Below are 15,674 nucleotides of genomic sequence, written 5' to 3' on the forward strand. Positions count from 1 at the left end.
TCTATGGGCCTCTCACCCGCGAAAAAGAAAATCGGGTGTTTTCACCCGCCTTGGTGACAAAAAAGGTTGGAAGCCATGCGGGAGACTTCCAATTTTTTTGTAAAAAATATAGCTATTTTTCACGGTCACCTGCCTAAAATAAATTTAGCCCCCGTGCATTTCTATGGCAAAATGTAGGCCTCCTGATTTTCCAGGCGAAATCTCCCTCCCAGGTGCGTCCGAATGTTGGCATGTATGCATTGGGGCTAGAATTAATGAATCTCCCTCCCAGGTGCGTCCGAATGTTGGCATGTATGCATTGGGGCTAGAATTAATGAATCTCCCTCCCAGGTGCGTCCGAATGTTGGCATGTATGCATTGGGGCTAGAATGAATATAGGTGGGAGAACGTCAAAAATAGAAATATTTTTCTGTGAAAAGTCGGGAGTCTCCAGCCTATATCGGCAGGGTTGGCATATATGCTGGAGGGGCACATCGGCAACCGTTAACAGTCTTGACATAGAATCCTTCACTGTCTTTAATAAAATCTAGATGTTCTATAACGTTAGTATGGAAAATCAGCACTATTTACCACATTTAAAATGCAATAAACAATTCCAAATGCCAGAACTATTAGTTATGCCAATCAATGATTAGTTTAACTAGCCGGTGTTTCAGGCATGCGCTTATTTTTTCAGCCTCTTTGGGTTGGCGTCCGCTTGTTTTGGGGCTTGTTTTGAGGGGGCATCGAGCTTATCTTTTTCTTCAAACATTGCAATACTGACTAGCATGCGCAGACACCAGAACATTTCCTTGTGGGGATACAAACGAAGGACTACAAAACCGAGCTTAATGAAATGCCGCAAAGCAAACCTCCTGTGTACATGCATGTTAAGATCGAAATGTAAGTCCCATGGTTATATTTTACGTACGCTCGCCGTGTTATAAGGTACGTTTGAAATAGCACATGAATAGCAGCCTTTCTTTATGCACTAAATAAGTCACTGTGAATCTCCCGAATCATGTAGCCCAGGAAGTATTGAATAGATTATTTATGATAGCAACAAAGAGAACACCTTATTAATACATTGATTGTGTGAGGTTAATGTTTGCCTTTATGTAATTGCATTAAAAGAAATGTTATGACTTTAGGATTATATTGTTCAAAGTGTTCACTGCAAACATATTTTTTATTCTTGAAAATGTCATACGTTTAAAAAAAAAGTTCCATGATGGCCGCCGCGCATGCGCATTGTCAGCTGGCAATCTTTTGTGCCCATGGCCTTCAGTGGTGCTCTGTGGGCTTGAGCCCGATTTCCCTTTACAGTGGCAATTTGTTTGCTGTGTGGGTCTGGACTCGTCGACTCAGGCAAGCACATTTTAAATCACTGGCACGCGGAGCCCTCTGGAACTCAAGTTGTTGGAAAGAGTTGCGGGCGGCGTCAGTTCCCGGCACACATTGCGCGCGGCCTTCTCTGCTGTAGGGTTTGTTTGGGAGCCGAGACACGCGGGGTCGGTACCCAGCGACCTGGAGTGGGGAACCGGTCGCCATATTAGCTCTTTTTGCTTGTTATAGTAGGACTATCAGCAGCCCGATAGCGAGAGAACATATCCAGGCGCCACTACGAAACAAAGCGACATGTCCAAGCGCCACCGTCTGGACCTGGGAGACGACTACAGCAACAACAAGAAGCAGAGCAACTCGTACGGGTGAGTGATGGAGAGGGAAGAGATCGTGTGGGTGGGTAACTAATCGCTGCTAGACTTATCGAAATTGGCCACAGTTCAGTGCGCGGATACGTATCTAAACTTTAGAATAGGCGCGATATCAACGTGCGGGTGTCCACCATACCATGCGTGTGTCAAGGCTTACTCCTCGATGCTGGGGCTGTTCTATGGAAATCGTGGTGTAATTTACTGAGTGCAGTTCCGTGAGTATGAGACAGGAGTCTCAGCTGTGCGTGACAATCGGCGAGGCTTAATTTAGGATGGGTACGTTTTATAAGGAAATACTTGCCAACATTCTGTGACCAAAGAGATGTAGGATTTTTCAAGTTTCAAAAATAATTTGTCTAACAATGACATCACAGGAAAATACAAAACATACATTGTTGGCATCATTGAAGCATTCTATCATACACAACCCATCAAACAGCATCAAATGGAAAGATGAATGCTTTCGTTTATTTGCTTATATAGCAACAGTGAACCCAGGGGTAGCTAGGCGCTCGGTCTTGTGACAGTTACATACATATATACTTTTTTTTAAAACTTGAATTTTAATCAAAAAGAATCTTTTGATTTTTACAAGAATCATCGACTCTGAATGTTTGTGCTCTATGTGAATAGGACTCTGACTGTCTTGGAGTCAGTAAAGTACTTGAGGGTTGTTCGTACCTAGGGAGTCCATCGACTTTCGATCGCATTTCCCATCTCTGGGCCCCCTTGGTTGACCACCACCTCTGTTGTTGGCAGGTTGATCTTTTTGAAGGCTAGTTCTATTAGTTTAACCATTGCCTGTGTCCATCTTGAAGACTCTCCTGATATTATCCTATTCCATATCACATCTGCGTCCACCGTAACGGCTCCTTGCAAGAGGGGCTGAAGGTAGGCGACTGTTTTGCTGTGTCTCTGGGCGTACCAGCACTAAGTGTTTCAGTGATTCTGTTTGCTCGTTTTTGCATATGCGGCAGCCCTTGTTGGTTGAAGTGGATCAATCGCCAAGATTTCGTGGGTCATCAATAAGTTGCGTCTAGCTTTCATGAACATGCATCACAGTTTTTTGTTCGTAAACTTTGCACAATAGTTCAGCGGGGGCCTTGACTTTGTTAAATGTGGGAGGAAGATGAGCCAGCCGTTTATTTGTGGACACTTTCTCAATTGTGCTGATCCAGTCTATGTATTCTATTTTTCGTTTGACTCTTTCTGGGTTTTCTTTCAAATCCTTTTCGGAGCATGCTATTTGGTTCAGGATTTCTTTTTGCCTATCCGCCCATTTGTTCAGTGCCTTGCATGTTCCATTGGCTAGTTCTTCTGCGATGATGTTGTAGATCGGGAGGCCGTCCGCCATTGGTATTTTTCTATACAGTCTCATTGTACTTTGATCTACCGCTGCTGCCAATGAGACCAAACCTAGTTCTCGTCTTATTGCAGGCATAGATGTCGACTTCGGTAGACCCAGAACCGCTTTCCAGACGTGGCCTTCTAATTTCTGCCATATGGTGCATGGCATGGTTAATGTTGCTTCCATGCCATGGATGAGTGACAGAACCACTTTCGCCTTATAGAAAGTGATGGACGGCATGTGCGAGAATTTTCCAAATTTATCGACCGCTCTTGTTTGGGCTGTTAGTCGTTTGACTTTATCCCAGAGTAGATCTTGCATTGCCTTTTCTCTTGCTGACCCATCGATGATCACTCCTAAGTATTTGAACTGTTTGACAATTTAAATTTTTGTTTTGTCCAGGAACCATTTTGGCTGTTTAGAGGACTTCTTGGCTGTTTTGTTTAGGACCAGGATCTTAGTTTTCATTTTGTTGATTTCTAAAATGTTGTCATCAATGTATCTCGCCAAGTTTATTAATTTGCGTGGTAGATCTACTTGTGTTTGGTCTATTATGAGGTGTCATCTGCATATAGGAGTCGTGGTACAGGTGCTTTTCCTATTTTTGGTGGAAAGGCCCTTATTTTTTCTTCATCGTACTGGTAATCTTTAAGAAAGGAAATGAAGAGGGCCGGAGCTAAAGGGCATCCTTGTTTCACTGCTCGCTGGACCGGTATCTCATCCAACAGGGTTCCTTGTTTGTTTTAGTTTTACCCGGATATTTGTATCCGCATACAGTGCTTTTATTCGGTTCACGATTGACATAGGACATTTCCAGTCTTTTAATTTGGTCCAGAGTTTTTCTCAATCTATTTTGTCAAACGCTTTAGATAGATCTACTAACGTACACATTCGGCGCTTCTTCTTTGACTTTTGCTTTTAGGATGTTTACCGCCGTACTGCCATTTTTCTGCAAACCTGTTTGGAAAATGTCCATGCACGGGGCCTTTTTGGCCCAGCTTCTGAAATAGTCCAGTAGTCGTGGAACGAATATTTTGCCGATAATGTCCAGCAGAGCTATCGGCCTATAGCTCTCTGGATTTTCTCTACTTCCTTTTTTGTACACTGGGACGATTACGGCGTTCAGCCACGTTTCTGGAATCATTTCTGTTTATTCGCAAGTGAGTAAAGATTTTTCTAATTACCACTGACCACTCCTTTGGAGATTGTTTCAGGTCCAGATTGGTGAGGCCGTCCGGGCCCGGAGCTCTCAAGGTTTTCAGTTTGCCGATAGCATTTTCAATGTCATCTTCATTCGAAACCTCTACCCGTGTTGATTTATCCGCTTCTTCTGCTCTACGTACGCTGGTCTTTGGTGCTTCGAATTGAGCTGCTAGATACGTACACCATTTTTCTTCCGATACAGCATTCACAATCTCTTTAGTTGAAGTTGTGTTTAACATTTTGACCAGAAATCCAGATTTTTTGGGCTCCTCTTTCTCAGCATTTGTTCGGAATCTTGTTGATAGAGGAGCAGTCTGTGGTGTTTTAGCCAGTTGCTATAGGCTTTTGTTTCCATTTGCGATCTTTCCCATGCTTCTTGTTTGTTTTTTTTGCTATTCTCCTGTGTTTTCTCACCACTTTTCTTTTCTCGACCACTGCTTTATCATAGGCGTAATTGGGTCGAACAGCTTTCTTTTTCTGACCTGCTGCCGGGATTCTGTAAGCTAGAAGTAGAGGCAAGTAGTTTGGTAGCTCTTCCGTCCCAGTGTATACCATCTGTTCATATTGCGCGTGGATCTTCTCTATGTCTGCTGCTGTCAGGCGTAGCCTTGATTGTTGGTGGTTTGCCTCCACGTTGAAGTTGTAAATCTGTTTTTCTGGGTGCTTTCCCCGCCATGAACATATTAAAAGATTGTGGTCGCTGTGGGTAGTTCTTTGGACTTCGAAGGATAGACTACCAGGTAGGAAGCCTTGGGTTACAAAAATGTAGTCCCGCGTGGCTTTTTGCATTTAAACGTTCCCAAGTCGGAATGTTGTTTTGCTCCGGGTACAAAGACGAGATATCGTGCAGATTCCTGGGTTCAGTGATGGACTTCCAGGCCTTTCCATGATCCACTGTTGCACCCTGTGTCACGTGATCCTTGTCATCAGCCTGGTGTGTGTTACCCTTTGTTCAAATCGCCGCAGATGATGATCTCAAATGTATCGTATTCCACCAAGATCCATTTTTGCGCATTCCGCCAAGATCCATTTTTGCGCAAAAGGCTTTAGTAGTAGTCCGTGGGGGTTCCAATATGTGTTATTACTAATTGCGTTGAGTTTCCCTTGGCCAATGTTGCGGCTTGGTCAATCCATGTTGTCGGAGTAACCAGCATTTCATAGGATTCTTTCAACTTCCTCGGTGTGGTTAAGCCTGAGCCTGTTTTAATAGCTGTCAATAGTCCCGACGACGGGTGACCTAAGAGGCCCTTGCAGGCTGGCGATATTTCCACCATAAATCCGTCTAAAGCTGGCTTGTCCGACAACCGGGTCTCTTGTAGACATAGAATATCGTATTGGCCTAGATTAACGTCCCCAACCGTTGCCGTGTTACATGATCCCAAGGTATATCTTTCGGTAGATGTTGCTTCCGTTGAGGTTTCGGATCCTTCAGGTCTGGGGATCGAGGTTGGATGTCGTTGCTATTTTTCTTTTTTCGTGTTCCATGCTGTTCTGAGCCATAACCACGGGCCTTTTGGGGTTGACGGCTTTCTTCTCTTGGGTGCGTAGCTACGCCCTATTTTCGAGGGCTTGAAGGGGACTGGATGTGCCCATCCTTCAGTTTATCGTGCGTGGTCGTTGACTGAGGTTGTATCTTGTTTGGTGTTCCTGAGAGTATTCTCTTTCGTCTTCAAAGCTAGGTCGCCGGGGTCGATTCCGACCAGCTCTTTTTGGAGTGTTTTGGGTTAGGCGATGGTAACCATCTGCCTGCCTTTTCTCTGATCACGATATAACCCCTCTGTATTTGAAGTATAGTGATGTTTGTGGACTTCCGCGCTTTTGTTTGTGCCACATATTCTTCTGTTACCTTAGGGTACTTTTATTTCTGTCAATCTGAAACCAAGCGGCTCCATTTCTCTGAAGGCCGATGACCTAAAATCCCGGCCACCGTGATATGGAGGTATGCTTTCGCTATGTTTCCTCTGTGATAGGGTTCGACGAGTTTGATGTCTTCCTTCTTAATTTCTTTCAGTGAGGCCGTTTTGCTCGTCATTTTTAATATTGTTTTTCTGTTCAAGATCGTATACTCTTCCATTTTTTTGGATTGCTCTATTTTGAATGTGTTTTTTTTGTTTGTTTTTTTCATTTCCGTTGTAGCTTTTTCTATAGAGCCAGTTTGTGTTTTTTTCGATTCCCTTCTCAGTCTTTGTGTCCTTTCCTTATCACAGAGCTCGCTAGTGTTTTGTTTTTTACTTAATTGATTAGACCGTTTTGCTTCTTGGTGCCCATTGGTGTTCCTTTGGTCCTTTTTAATGCTTGAGTTCTGCCAATTTCTAGGGTACCGTCATCCTTATCTTTCGTTGAGAGTGGGTTTGCTCCCCTTCTTTCGGTTTCTATGACGAACACCTCTTGGTCTGATTCATTTGGATTGTTTTCCCAATGTTCGGATAGGTTCATCAGATCTGACTCTATCATAAATTCCTCTGCTGATCTCTGTGATCGGGTGGAATTTGTTACATTTTTATTTAACAGTGATTTTTTTGGGAGATTCTTCTTCTTGAGGTGTTTTTTTGTTTTGTTTTTTTAATCTGTGACTTTGTTGGTTCCTGGTATGTTTATGCGTTGATGGGTGGTCTGTCTCCTGGCTTGCAAGCTTCAGGACCACCAGTGTTCTTGTGGCAGGTATGTTTGTCAGTTTGGTAGCCACGGGTAGTATCGGGCCCAGTTTTGTTTTTTCTCTAATCTTTTCTTTAACCTCCTGTCGGGGTTCTAGATCATTCTTTTTGTTTCTAGTGATTGCGGTATCTTTTTCCTTCTAATTTTGGAGAGACTCTACCAACTTTTCCAGCACTCCCAATTTTTTTCCCCCAGCCTTTTTGGTGGTTGATGTTTCTTGCCTCTAAGGCAGTTATGTAGCCTTCTATGTAACTCATTTTCGTGCTCTTGCTAGTGAGAACCGAAGTATTGTGCTGAACCCTGTCTTTGATCGCTTCGTAGAGTTTACAGAATGGCGCTAGGGCGATCGTAATTGCCGACATGATCGTTAGCATATCCGTTTTTTTTTATTTGTTGAATCTTTTTGAGTTGTTATTGAGATTTCGCTTAACCGTCTGTTCTTCGGGGACAGTTGGGAGGGCACTGGTCTCCTAGGCATCCTTGGTGATTCGAAAGTCGTGTTGTCCGCTGAGACGTTTCCTTCTTGTTCGTGCTCAGGGGTGGTCGCTGTTGACAGTCTCTTATTGCTATGTCCAGATTGGTTTGCGGGGTTCAGCTCCCCTTTTTTGCTGGGGGTATGTGATTTCAGCCCTGTTGCGATATGGGATTTGGTCCACGCGTGTCGATTTTCCAACACTTGGGGGTCCTTGTTAAGGTCCCCCTGAATTGCCGACGGGGTTGCCTTTCTTGACATCAGGTCTGATTGTTTTTTTGCTTCTGTGGTCTCTGGGAGCTTAGAGGTGCCTTCCTTTTGCCACGGACAGTTTGGTTGATGGTTTGCCTGCTTTGTGGGTCCTGCTCGCGGACACCCTTGGTCCTTATCTGCTTGCCGCGTAGAGATCATAGCTGGAGAATTATCTCCAAGTTGCGTTTGGTTCGTAATTGTTGTTTTTTGTTTAGCTGGACAGGTGAAGCTCATTTTTCTTTTGCGTGCGAATTTCGTTCAAGACCTTGTTCTACATCATCCGTTTTGCGATGTTTGTTCAACGGGGAAGTGTCTTGTACCGCTTCGAGTATCTCCGCATCTGATGATTCTGTATCAGTATCTAATTTTCGTTTTTGGTGCTTGGTGAAGAAATCTTTTAAGGTGCCAGACGTTAGATGGTTCGGTAGCAGTTTAGACTGCAATGTGTTTCTTTTTTGTGTTTTTTTGCGTACTTTTTTACAGTTGTTTATCCTTTAGTTCCTTTTGGATCAGGACACTCTTGTTTTTTTTGTATTCGTTTTGGTGCCGGCATTAGTTGTTTGGTTTATTCGTAATTGCGTGCTTTTCTTTGTCATTTTTAGAGAGGATTGGATTGCCTCTCCGTCTGACTCAGTTTTCTTCTTCGTTGAATCCCTCTGAGTCACCTTCAGTTTATTCCTCGTAGCTGTCTTTGATATTCTGGGGTCAGTGTCCCTATTTGAGTTCCAGGACTTTGGTTTGTTTACTTCTTGGTGATTATTGTCTTTGTCACCGGACCCTGGGTCTTGGGAAAAGGTAGGTACAGAATGCACCATTGCCGAGGTTCTTATTTTCTTACTGGTAGGTTCTAATTCTATGTTTAAGTTCGTTACATCCCCAGTGAATGATTTAACAGCTCCCGCGTTGATACATTCAGGTTCTGTTACACGCCCTGCCGCAGGCGCTGCTTCTGCTCCCAGTTCCGGCACCCGTTCAGCTCCGCTCGTTGTATCTCGCGGCTCCACCCTCCACTCGGACTCTCTCTCCCGTTCCGGCTCGGGGAGCGCAATCCCTTCGCTGACAGCGGGGACCTGCCCTCACTCTCAGCTTCTCTGCAGAGCACCCTCCCAGGTCCCGGCATAGGCCACCCTTCGTCCGCCTCCCGAGGAACCGCACTCGCCATGCCGGCGGTAGGCGGGACGCTCGCGTTGCAGAGAGGTGAGCGGCTCTATTTCCTCCTGATTTCTTGTGTTTCTTCACACAACTGTTCCGCTTGCATAGCTTGTCCTATGTTTTCGGCGGCGTTTGTGTGGATATATTCTTCGCTTACTGGGTGCTTATGCTTTTGGTTGTTTTTAGTACTTCTGAGGCGGCGGCGGGACTGATCTACCTCTGCCTCTGTGACTGTGACACAGTCCTCATTTCGTTCCTTTCTTGCCGCCTTCCTTTCTGTTTGGTTTAGAGGCCGTGGGGGTTTCACAGGCTGTTCCATAAGCCCACCGGGCGCCATAGAATCCTGCGGACTACTCCAACTCGCCTCACAACTTCGCTCACCGCTTTGCTCTGAAGTGGGGTATTTGAGTCCTCAGACACACAGTAGACACTGGAGAAAGACTGTGGTGACTACTGCAGACTACTCCAACTCGCCTCACAACTCCGCATATATTTACAGTTACATAAATACATTTACATTTGCATACTATACAATATACAGGAGAGTACATGTATGAGTTATGTTGTTGGTTACAGGTATGTTGAGGAAGCAGAGTTTGGTCAATTATACAATTAAATAGTAGGAACATTGAATGTGCAGGTTGGGAGTAGAATTTTTTTTATATATATCAGTATAAGATCATGTGGGAGATGTAGCGGGTAGTAAGTTAACACCAAATTCAATTACACAGAAGGTAATCACACAGAGCTGGTAGGCAACGTTTGCCACTGCTCTGTAGCAGTAGCCTGGGCAATACATATATATTCCTGCAGCGTAAGTTGAACACTGAATGGCATGGAGACTGATACCCCCTCACTCTGATAGGCAGATGCTGTGTGATGGTGTTACACTCGGCCACTTGCCTTCACTGGTGGTTCACCTAAGGGTTGTACTGGCAAGAGTACAGGACAGTCGCGTAGCTGTCAGGTCAGTGTATTGGTCTGAGCCCAAAGTATTCGGCGACCAGCCCACTGTACTGACAGACTAATTCATGTATTGCATGCTTTGTCCTGCAGCTCGCCTTAGTCGCATAAATTACCTGCCACTGTAAAAAGCAGTAGGATCTGTCGCACATCTGTAGGCTGTAGGACTGCTTAAAAAGCAGTCGCCTACTTCCTAAATCTGTAGGGTTGGCAAGTATGTAAGGAGTACTATCTGTGGATTCCAGGATGTCTGATGGCCATCTCAACCCACTGTGGTGGGGGTTCTGTTGTTGTGTAGAACTGTCGAAATGCAGCCTAACTTTGTTTTTTTCCCCTCCTGTTTGGGCAGTTTGTTTGCTTCTGTTGAACAAGACGCAGTGCGTTTTTGTCAGATATGATCTACCCAATGGCTGTACCATTGAATCTAGAAATCCCCTTACAGGGTGCTTTGCCAAAGGTTAGAGTGATATTGGAGCGTGTTGTGCTTGAGGGGGGAGGCGTGTGGGGGGGGCTGGAAGGTACCACTTGGAACAATACAGACTGACGTGAACAATCGATACTGACGTCACTTACAATTTTGACAAGTTATTTGAGTGTCAAGCTGTGTGTGTTGTTCCTTTTGTTGGTCTACCATGACCATTTTGTTGCCCCCCCTTGACCCTTCAATACATAGAAGGGATGCATTGATGTTTTTCACTTTTTGGGGTAGACTGGTCCAGTTAGGCTGCATATTTTACAAAGGGATTTTGCAGAATACATAAAATGTGGAGCGGTTCTGTATAGCATCATTCGCTCCCCTCCTCCCCTGCCCCAGCTCTACTTTTATGGTAACATTCGTGACAGTCATTAAATTACAAACAAGCCAGTGAGTGGTGTGCATGCATGATACTGGCCATTTTAGATTTAGCTCCAGGGCCTTTTCCTGGAATTTCTGAGGTGTTGTATAGCAAAAGCTAGATTGAACTCTCCCCCCCCCCTAATTTGCATATGCATTGGCTTCTTTAGACGTGACATCACCGAAAAATAACATTAAAAGAAGTATCATCAGACTGCAGGGTTAGCAATTGGTGGGAGCTATTTAGTTCTTCTAGCCCATGCGAGCCTGATTAGCTTGTAACCAACAGCTACCAGGAGCTACCTTTAGCTCCCTGGGCTAACTGGTATGTGACACTACGAGTATTTGTGAATAAATAATTGGGACCCTAGCGTGATGGATCATACATAATGTGCCAAAAGTTCAAGTTTGCTCCTCCGGTAGAAGTTAGTTTTGTTGTTTGCTGTGTACTCGCTACTGGGTTATGCCGATACCCAGTAGCTGGAATTTGCTTCTGCTCATTGAATCTTAATTTCATACCCTGGACTTTGATACTCTAATGCATTATACGTTTACATGTGTAAGATAAGAGCCAAATAACTGAATGTGATATAAGAATGGTCACTATTATTGTACTTGTAACAACTCTATAGTCTACCAAATTAAGAGCAGATTTGTTTTTATAGGCAAACATGCAGTTAATTACTTTTAGGGTCTCCCAATGTTGACTGATGACAAATCAAGATTGTTTTGCTCATGATAGCTCACTTGTATCAAGTGGCAAAACCGGGATAGCTCACTTGTACCAAGTGGCAAAACCGGGATTTGTGCCCAGTGTGCAATGTAAGCTCCTCACCAGTTGTCTGGCCAGCTCTGGTTGTTGTATTTAAAATTTAGGGTTCAAAAGCGTGAATTGTTTTGTTATGCCTTGAAGTACACATATGAAATATGAAACTAACCTGGCCATATGTCAATTGCATTAGTATGTGAACCTTAACACACATCATTGGTTTTAAACTTGCATCCACAGTGAAATACAATGCAGTGCAACCTAAATTAATCTGCCCGAGTAATTTCCCTCAGCATGTAGTGTATTTTTCGGCTCCCATTTATATTACTTATTGTAATGCTTCGACTCAAAGCAAGACCAGGCAGGTCTGGTTGCGATTTTGAACTATCCCACAACAATCTTTTGAGACCTGCTGCTGCAAGGAGCAACATCAGGACATTTATCTGCTGTGTCCAAGATGTAGGACACAGCTGCTGAAATCAGGATAGGTTTACAAAATGCAGGAAGGGTGGCCATTTTAGGTCTAGTAACAGGATGCATAAATGAGTGGAAGTGCAATGTGGTCTTATATAGCAACCGTCTGCCAAAATTGTTGCCCTCGCTGCGCGTGTCTCTGTAAGAAAGGGGGGCAGGGTGTGTTAGTTGGTTAGTGGGAATGCAGAAACCGGTGGTGTTGATGGTTGCAGGTCGGAAATACCCATAACCCTATATGAACATTTGTTTGTGGTTGGTGGGGACCAGAGCAGGTTAGCTATAGTGGCAATCCTTGGATTGTGAAGTGCAAAAATAGACCGAATGGTGGCTGATTGAAGATGGATAGGCTTGTGTATGTTAAATGGGTTAGACCTGGTTGGTCGTCTGGAGTGTGGGTAGCGTATGTTTGCACGATTTTAGTAGTGGAGAGTTCGTTGAGGGATTAGAGGGGGGGGTTGGTTGTAGATTCAGGTGCAGACTGGTGACATGTAGCAGAGTATCCAACAATCAAATTGGATTCCCCATAGTGGTATTGAGAAGAGTTTTGGACTTGCTCATCTTAAAGTAGTACATGTTTCTAGTGTACATTCTTTAGTCATTTGCTGTTCTTTCAGAATGTGTTGGGCAAGATTGTGTGCAGTACCCTTAGGGTGCACTACAGCAACCATGACCTCCTGGCAATAGGAACCCAACCTTTGTTGTAAGTCTGTACTACACAGGTTGGCAGTGTGGCTGAGCAGCCAGGCTCATCTCAAGAGGGGTCAATGTAAGCATATAGGTTCACAGTGACAGTTATTCAAATAAACACTTAAACTCAAGGTTTCGTGTTACTTTATTTAACAGTGTTATACAAGCCTTCTTCAGAAGGGAGCAGGATATGTAACAATTATAATACACTTCAAAACGCACTTAGTTACTCTAAATCAGATGATACCCATTGGGGATGGCACACAGACACTTCTACACCCTCAGGTGACTTAAATAGCTGGGACACTGTGAACATTGATTTATCACTGGCACATTTAGAGCAATACTGAGTTTGGGTGCAAAGTGTTAGATATAGGAATAAAACACAGGTTAACAAATGATTCATAACAGGTAAGTACTTTTTAAACTTTCCAATGTTAAGTAAATTTAACCCTTTCCTGGGAGAAAGGTATAGGCACAGAGTCAAAGGTAAGGAGAGTCTCTCAGGGACAGCCGGTATTAGTTGAACAAAGTCTAGGGGAGCTGAAGATCTTCTTTGCAGGTAAGTAGAAGCCTTGCACAATGTGTTTAGATAAGATTGTAGAAATGAGCTTCACTTGAAGGGCCCCAAACTGGGAGGCTTGTGAGGGGCAAAGCTGTAAGCAACTCTGCAAGGTTAACCAAAACATGTCAACAAGTAAGGCTACACCACAAGAGTTAAGTTCTCTTAGACTTTACAGTACCTTTTGGTTAGAAGAAATGGTTCCAGCCGGCTTCTGTTCCTGTGTGGCTCTGCAGATCCTGTTCTGTGCCTCAGTCGTGGGGATAAGAGGGAGGACTTCTGGGCACTCCTGCAACACAATGGGAAGGTCTGCGGCAGCAGCAATGAGCAAACTTCACTTCAGCGGCACTTCAGTTTTTCAGCTCCTCACGTCTGAAAGCAAATAGCAACACTGCGGTTCTCAGATACCACTTCAGACTTTCATCGCACCTGGGGGTCTAGCATTCTGCTGAGGTGGCTCAGGCTTCGTCAGCCTGCTTCAGGGAAGTCCGGAGGATCTTCCTGGCGCTTGGGTCCGACTTGAAAGCAATCCACTCGACTTGTTGTTCCTCTCCCTGGCACTTTGGTTTCAGCAGAAGTACAGCCAGCCCTGGGAGGATGTCCAAACGAGTTCAATTTGGAGTTGATTGGTCGCAGCAACTCAAGGGGAGAAGTTGTCCTTGCAGGGCTTCCCTAGTCGAAATGAATTCGGAGTTTCGGCACAGCAGCAGTGCTTCACCGGGCAAACCAATGGTCCAGGAGTTGCAGGAGTCTCTTCCAAGTTCTTCTTCAGATTCCTTCGTCCAGTGGTCGACTCTGCCTTCCAAGCCAAAAAGCCTTGCCTTTTATGCAGGCTTTCCATCCTAGCTGTCAATCACACAGCAGGGTGGCTGTCCTTGCTGGACAGCCAGCCGGCCAATCACCTTTTTGGGTGCATTCCTGTAACCAACGGGATTAAGCACAGGGAGTTTCGGGCACCTCCCTTATTTCCTGCTCCTGCCAGACATACTGGAGCCAAAGGTGGGCTTAACTCGTGAATCCCGCCAAAGGCAAACCGAACAAAGGGACCTAACTTGGTTTGTCGCGCAGAGTAAATCTCAAGAAGGACCTTTCCAACAAGAAATGGCAAAAGAAGACCGGGGCCATTTTGACAAAATGGGCACCCATGGGTGCCTTACTGCAGCTGTGCACGCAACCCGCAGTAAAAACACACAATGGTAGTAAAAAGTAAACAGCTGCCACCAGCCATTAATTGTAGAAAGGGTAGCATAAAAATGTTACATGAGAAACTAGACCAAGGTGATACTAAGTAACCCCTCCAGCACCCTATGGTAAAATAGTGTGTGCTGGGTCCAGAAAGTTACAAAATGTAAGTAGTCAATTTCACTTCACCACTAGTTTCACCAAAAGAAGATATTTAAACCTTTGGGAAATCTAAGACTTCCCTATGGCACTAAGATGATACCTATGGAGTCTTGTCAGACTCCAAAGTCAAAAGGAAACAGTCCAAATCGCAGAACAAATACATGAGTGTGGGAAAAGGTCTCGCTCTCTCCAGGTTAGAAATTAAAAGTCCAGCAAAAGAGCTGGGGGTCTTTAAGTTAGAAGGCGGAATTAGCACATTTCTGAGAATTCTCCCTAACGGAATGATTGGCCAAAAAAAGGCAACATTTGAGCTGTTTGCTGAAAGGTCAGGTGGTTCACTTACAGGCAGAGAGGTTTGGATAGGTTGTTGCTGTCTTTTGGCCAGAACCCAAAAAGGGGGTCGGTCTTGCAGTTTATTGTTTAAGGGGACTAGTAAAGCATTGTTGCACCTTAGTGTTCTCTTTGGAGTGCAGTGTTGCACCTTAATTTTGAAAAAGGAAGGGCCCCCTGCATGTTCATAATTAGAGAAATTATGGCCATTGGGTAATGTTAAGTAAGGTAAGCATAGCATGCACAGCTGGGAGAAACGGGTACTGCCGATGGCTCTAATCTGCAGGTGTGAGGGTGTTGTCCATTGTGGTTCCAAGATTACTTACTGTGGTCGGCTGACGAGTTGGGCCCCTTGCCCTATCCATGTGAAGAGATTGTGGTGGAGTTAGAACCTGTATGTCTGGAGAGCACCAGTTTAATTTGTCTGGGATTGAGTTTTAATCTGTCATCCACGCATCCACTTGTGCAATGTAGTTGTTCATGTCTGGAGCATTGCGTGGGTCACAAATATCTAGATTATTGGTGTCACCAACGTAATTGTATCAGGATCTATTGATGTCCATTGATGTCTGGCATGTAGAGGTGAGCGTGTGGATCCTTTGGGTACTCGGCAGGTAAGTATGTGAGGCCTGCAATTATAGGGGCCCAAGATGGTGAGGAAGGAAGTTTCTTTAATAACAGTATTACTAGGGCTGATCGTGTTCTTTATAGTCGGGTATTTCCGATAACCTATACGTGTTTCGTCCAAATGTTTGTGAACATTGTCGTCTATTTTCAGTAAGTGTAAAAGTATTGAGTATTTTCTGCATAGTAAATGCTTCTGAGCTGTAGGTTGGGATAAATTTAGTTGTTGCTTGAGTATTCTTTTTTTAGGTTTATCTTTCAATAAGAATTCTCTTGTGATATTCTCAGCTTTCATCGCTGATTCTGTTTT

General features: G+C 44.3%; 1 protein-coding gene across 2 annotated transcripts in view; it reads left to right on the forward strand.

Moving 5' to 3' along the window:
- The first annotated feature begins 752 nt into the window (after positions 1-752).
- The window catches only part of DHX15 (DEAH-box helicase 15), a 346,647-nt gene continuing 331,725 nt past the window's right edge, over positions 753-15,674 (forward strand). The window contains exon 1 of one of the 2 annotated variants that reach the window (XM_069631877.1): positions 753-882. In XM_069631877.1, the coding sequence (XP_069487978.1) occupies positions 836-882 (47 nt within the window). In that variant the 5' untranslated portion in view covers positions 753-835. Of the gene's footprint in view, positions 883-1,173; positions 1,689-15,674 lie in introns of those variants that run through there. The other variant, XM_069631876.1, reaches the window with a different exon arrangement.

The sequence above is a fragment of the Ambystoma mexicanum genome, chromosome 6q (assembly GCF_040938575.1).
Source record: "Ambystoma mexicanum isolate Mex_15411 chromosome 6q, UKY_AmexF1_1, whole genome shotgun sequence".
Lineage (NCBI taxonomy): Eukaryota > Metazoa > Chordata > Amphibia > Caudata > Ambystomatidae > Ambystoma > Ambystoma mexicanum.